We start from the raw sequence: 3,366 nt of genomic DNA on the forward strand, positions 1-3,366 counted from the left end.
ATGTAAACTTTTGATCAAGGTCATTTGGGTAGTTTCTGTTGTCATTATGATTTAAAAAGAGTAAACACAGTTGATTGATAATAAATGGCTTCAGTCAAACACTAACCATGAGTGAAAGAAAAGTTTTTGTGTTATCATTCATATTCTCTGAAAAATGGCCAAGAAATCATAAATTCTGCCAGGGTATGTAAATTTATGAACACAACTGTGTATATATATATATGTGTGTGTGTGTGTGTGTGTGTGTGCGCATACATACAGAGCCTTATGTTTGCCAGGCCCATTGTAGTAGTATACGGTATTAGAGATGTTAGTTTTGTCAGCTTTGATGCATTTAGGAGATCATAATGGTTTGGTATTCTTGCTGAAGCTGTTTCCATGCAAAGTTTTGAAGTGTTGGTTAAATAATACAGCTTCATAAAATCTTCATTCGATTGAGATTTTGATTTTGTTTTGTTAGGTTTTGTGACTTCAGAATATTTTTTTCCTCACCAAAATTTGCATCATTACTAATGGAATATTACATCTCCCTCTTTCTTCCTTAGGTTTGCTGTCATGGCCTGCTGCTGGGCCTTAGACCCAGAAGAAAGACCAAAGTTCCAGCAGTTAGTACAATGCCTGACTGAATTCCATGCAGCCCTGGGAGCTTATGTGTGAGAGCTGGAGCTTGCTGTCCACAGGATTAAACAGCAAGGACTTAACAGACCTCCCATTTCTGTAAAAATCGCTCACAGCACAGTGCCTTGGGATACATTTAGTCTACATCCATTTGTTTTTTTATTATGTTTTGTAAAATACTTTTTGAATCAGAGTATTTCATAGCTATTCAAACACATTTTTGAAGCTGAATGAACACTACATACAAGATTAAAGAGAACGTCTTGTGTCCCTGCAAAACACCACCTGAAATGGAATCCTTATACAGTTTTTACAAAGGACACTGGCTAACTTAAAGACATTAGTGCTATAAAAATATTGGATTTATTTTTTCTCCAAAACTTTCTCCTGTTTATTTTGGTGAACGAAGATCAAACAAAAAGGAAAAAAAATTACCTTTATTTTTTGTATTTGTTTTTTATGGTATGCTTTTGGACTTAAATGCATTGTTCCTTTATAAAAGGATGAAAAGATGGGTAATAACACTTAACAATGCCTTTGTTATATATGCTCCTTGGTATTATGATTCAACAATTCACAGTATCGTTTGTATATAGATATAAAATAATTGTTTAACTACAGCACAAATATTTTGATATATTCAGTCAATCAGCTGTAACACAGCGAAAGGGTTACAATATGTTCTTTCCTAATAAGAATTGCCTTTTGTAGTAAAGTTTCTAAATAATGCCTTTTATGTGACCCCCTATTTTTAGACATTTTTTGGGTTTTAAAAACCAAACGTAGGCAACAAAAAAAAAATTCTAGTTTTTAAAGGTTTGTGTGTATATGTCATGAAGTCTTCGATCCAAGTGTGAAAAGGTTAAAAGTAGTAGGCGTTTAAAAAATTAAATCATTAGTTTTATTTCCCTACTAAAATATTCATAAGGAATGTAGTCTATTAATACAGCAAACAAACAATGTAGCAGGAGCACCAACAGTAAAATCTTCAAATGCTTTATTCTTATACCAGTTTAAAAGCGATTAAGCCAGCACATAGGACAAAGTTAAAATACATGAGTGCAAGCAGTGTGTGATCCGCTAACACAACTGACGCGTTTCGTGACGTAGCCATACTCTTAGCTACACACACTACAGTATAACAGTAGCACATTAATTGGTCCTCATCTGTGACCTGTGATGAGAGATTTTAATACCAAAAACAGAACTGTTTTTTGTTTTGTTTTTTAAAATAAATTAAAGAGAATATATTGGCTGTTTTTGAAGAGTTGTTGACTTGTATAGATATCTGTCAATTTTTCACCATTACTGTTTTACCAGTTGTTCATGTTTAAGAGAGAAACATCAGCACACAGTACTATAATTTAGCATATTGACAGTCCTTTGACTATCTTGTTTATTAGTTTATAAAATGGATCATACAAATAGTAAAACATTAGTAATGCTCTTTAAACTGAACCCTGCCTCGCTGATAATGGTCCTTCAGTGACTTATTTGATCTAAGACTTCATAATATATATGTTGTGTCCCCTTAAAAATGAAATGTTCACTGATTATGAAGAAGCACTTTCGTACTTTCAGTCCTTTTTTTTTTTTTTTTATGCTTGCTTGTGCTTTTATTTATTCTTTTACCAACTAAAGTGCTTCTTTTGTAATTGTGTAAAATAAAGCTGAACTTCCTTATATTGATGTATGCTGTGCCCCACACCCAGCGGCATGTGAAGTGGGCCATTTTAATCTTTTCAAACATCAAGTATGTAATACCTTGTTAAGTGTTGCCTTCCCCACATATTCATAACTACCAAAAATTTTAAAGCATTGCAAATTGAATTGGTTTTATTGAATATTGTCACAGAAGTTTTCTAAACCATAGGCCCAATGAAGAGTTTTTTTATTTTCTTAACCTAAAAGATGAATTTGGATATTTGCTATTGGCGGATATATTTTAACTCTTCATTACTTTAAACAAACATATCATCTTGATTATATTTGCAATACATTATTATTGTTTAATTTGTTAAATAACTGCTGGAATTTTTGGTACTGAAGAAATAGAAATAATTTTTGGGGCAATGCATCATGTTTTGCTTTTACACAGTGTTAGCTTTTCAGAATACTTTCGTTTCAGTGCTAACTCTAACTGATGCAGAAAAAAGGGTGAAATGCGTTAGTCCATTGTCTCCAATGAAAGTTGCTTACCTCAAATTACCAATGTAGATGTTTGTCTTTTTATTATGCTTTGCATTTATTTATTTTTTTACATATAAAATGTGTTTCCCTTAATTCCTGGTGTCTGTTGCTAAGAAAAGTCATGTCATTCAACAAACTACTTTTACGGAGTTCAGGGATTGCAAAATACAATAGACGCATAGATAATTTGTAACTGACCAAAGTTAACGTTATGGTACATATGCTATCATACATAATAAGGTGTGTAGGTTGCTTAATGTTTTATTTTGTAATTAGAAAGCAAATGATGAAGTGCCTCAAGAGTCTTTAACCAAACATTTTATGTATGCTCTGAGATGATTATCCTTAGGGCAGTCCAAATTTTCACAAGTTGTGTCTGTGATTATATACCATAACATTTGGCTATGATCCCAGACTATACTGTGCTGCATCTAAACAGCTTGTGTTAAAATGTAATTCATGTGAAAGTGCAGTAATATCCATGCCTTTTTCAGGCACAAATATAATCTAGTTTTGTTAATTTATGGGATAAACACATTAAAATGCTGTGCTCTGCTC

At 32.5% G+C, this 3,366-nt stretch overlaps 1 protein-coding gene across 2 annotated transcripts in view; it reads left to right on the top strand.

Annotated features, from left to right (window-relative positions):
* Positions 1-2,901, top strand: part of RYK (receptor like tyrosine kinase) — a 677,262-nt gene extending 674,361 nt beyond the window's left edge. For both annotated transcript variants that reach the window (XM_053709793.1, XM_053709795.1), the window contains exon 15: positions 546-2,901. In XM_053709793.1, coding sequence (XP_053565768.1) covers positions 546-657 — 112 coding nt within the window. In that variant the 3' untranslated portion in view covers positions 658-2,901. The remainder of the gene's footprint in view (positions 1-545) is intronic.
* Positions 2,902-3,366: the final 465 nt, after the last annotated feature.

Source organism: Bombina bombina, chromosome 4 (assembly GCF_027579735.1).
Source record: "Bombina bombina isolate aBomBom1 chromosome 4, aBomBom1.pri, whole genome shotgun sequence".
In the NCBI taxonomy this organism is placed as follows: domain Eukaryota; kingdom Metazoa; phylum Chordata; class Amphibia; order Anura; family Bombinatoridae; genus Bombina; species Bombina bombina.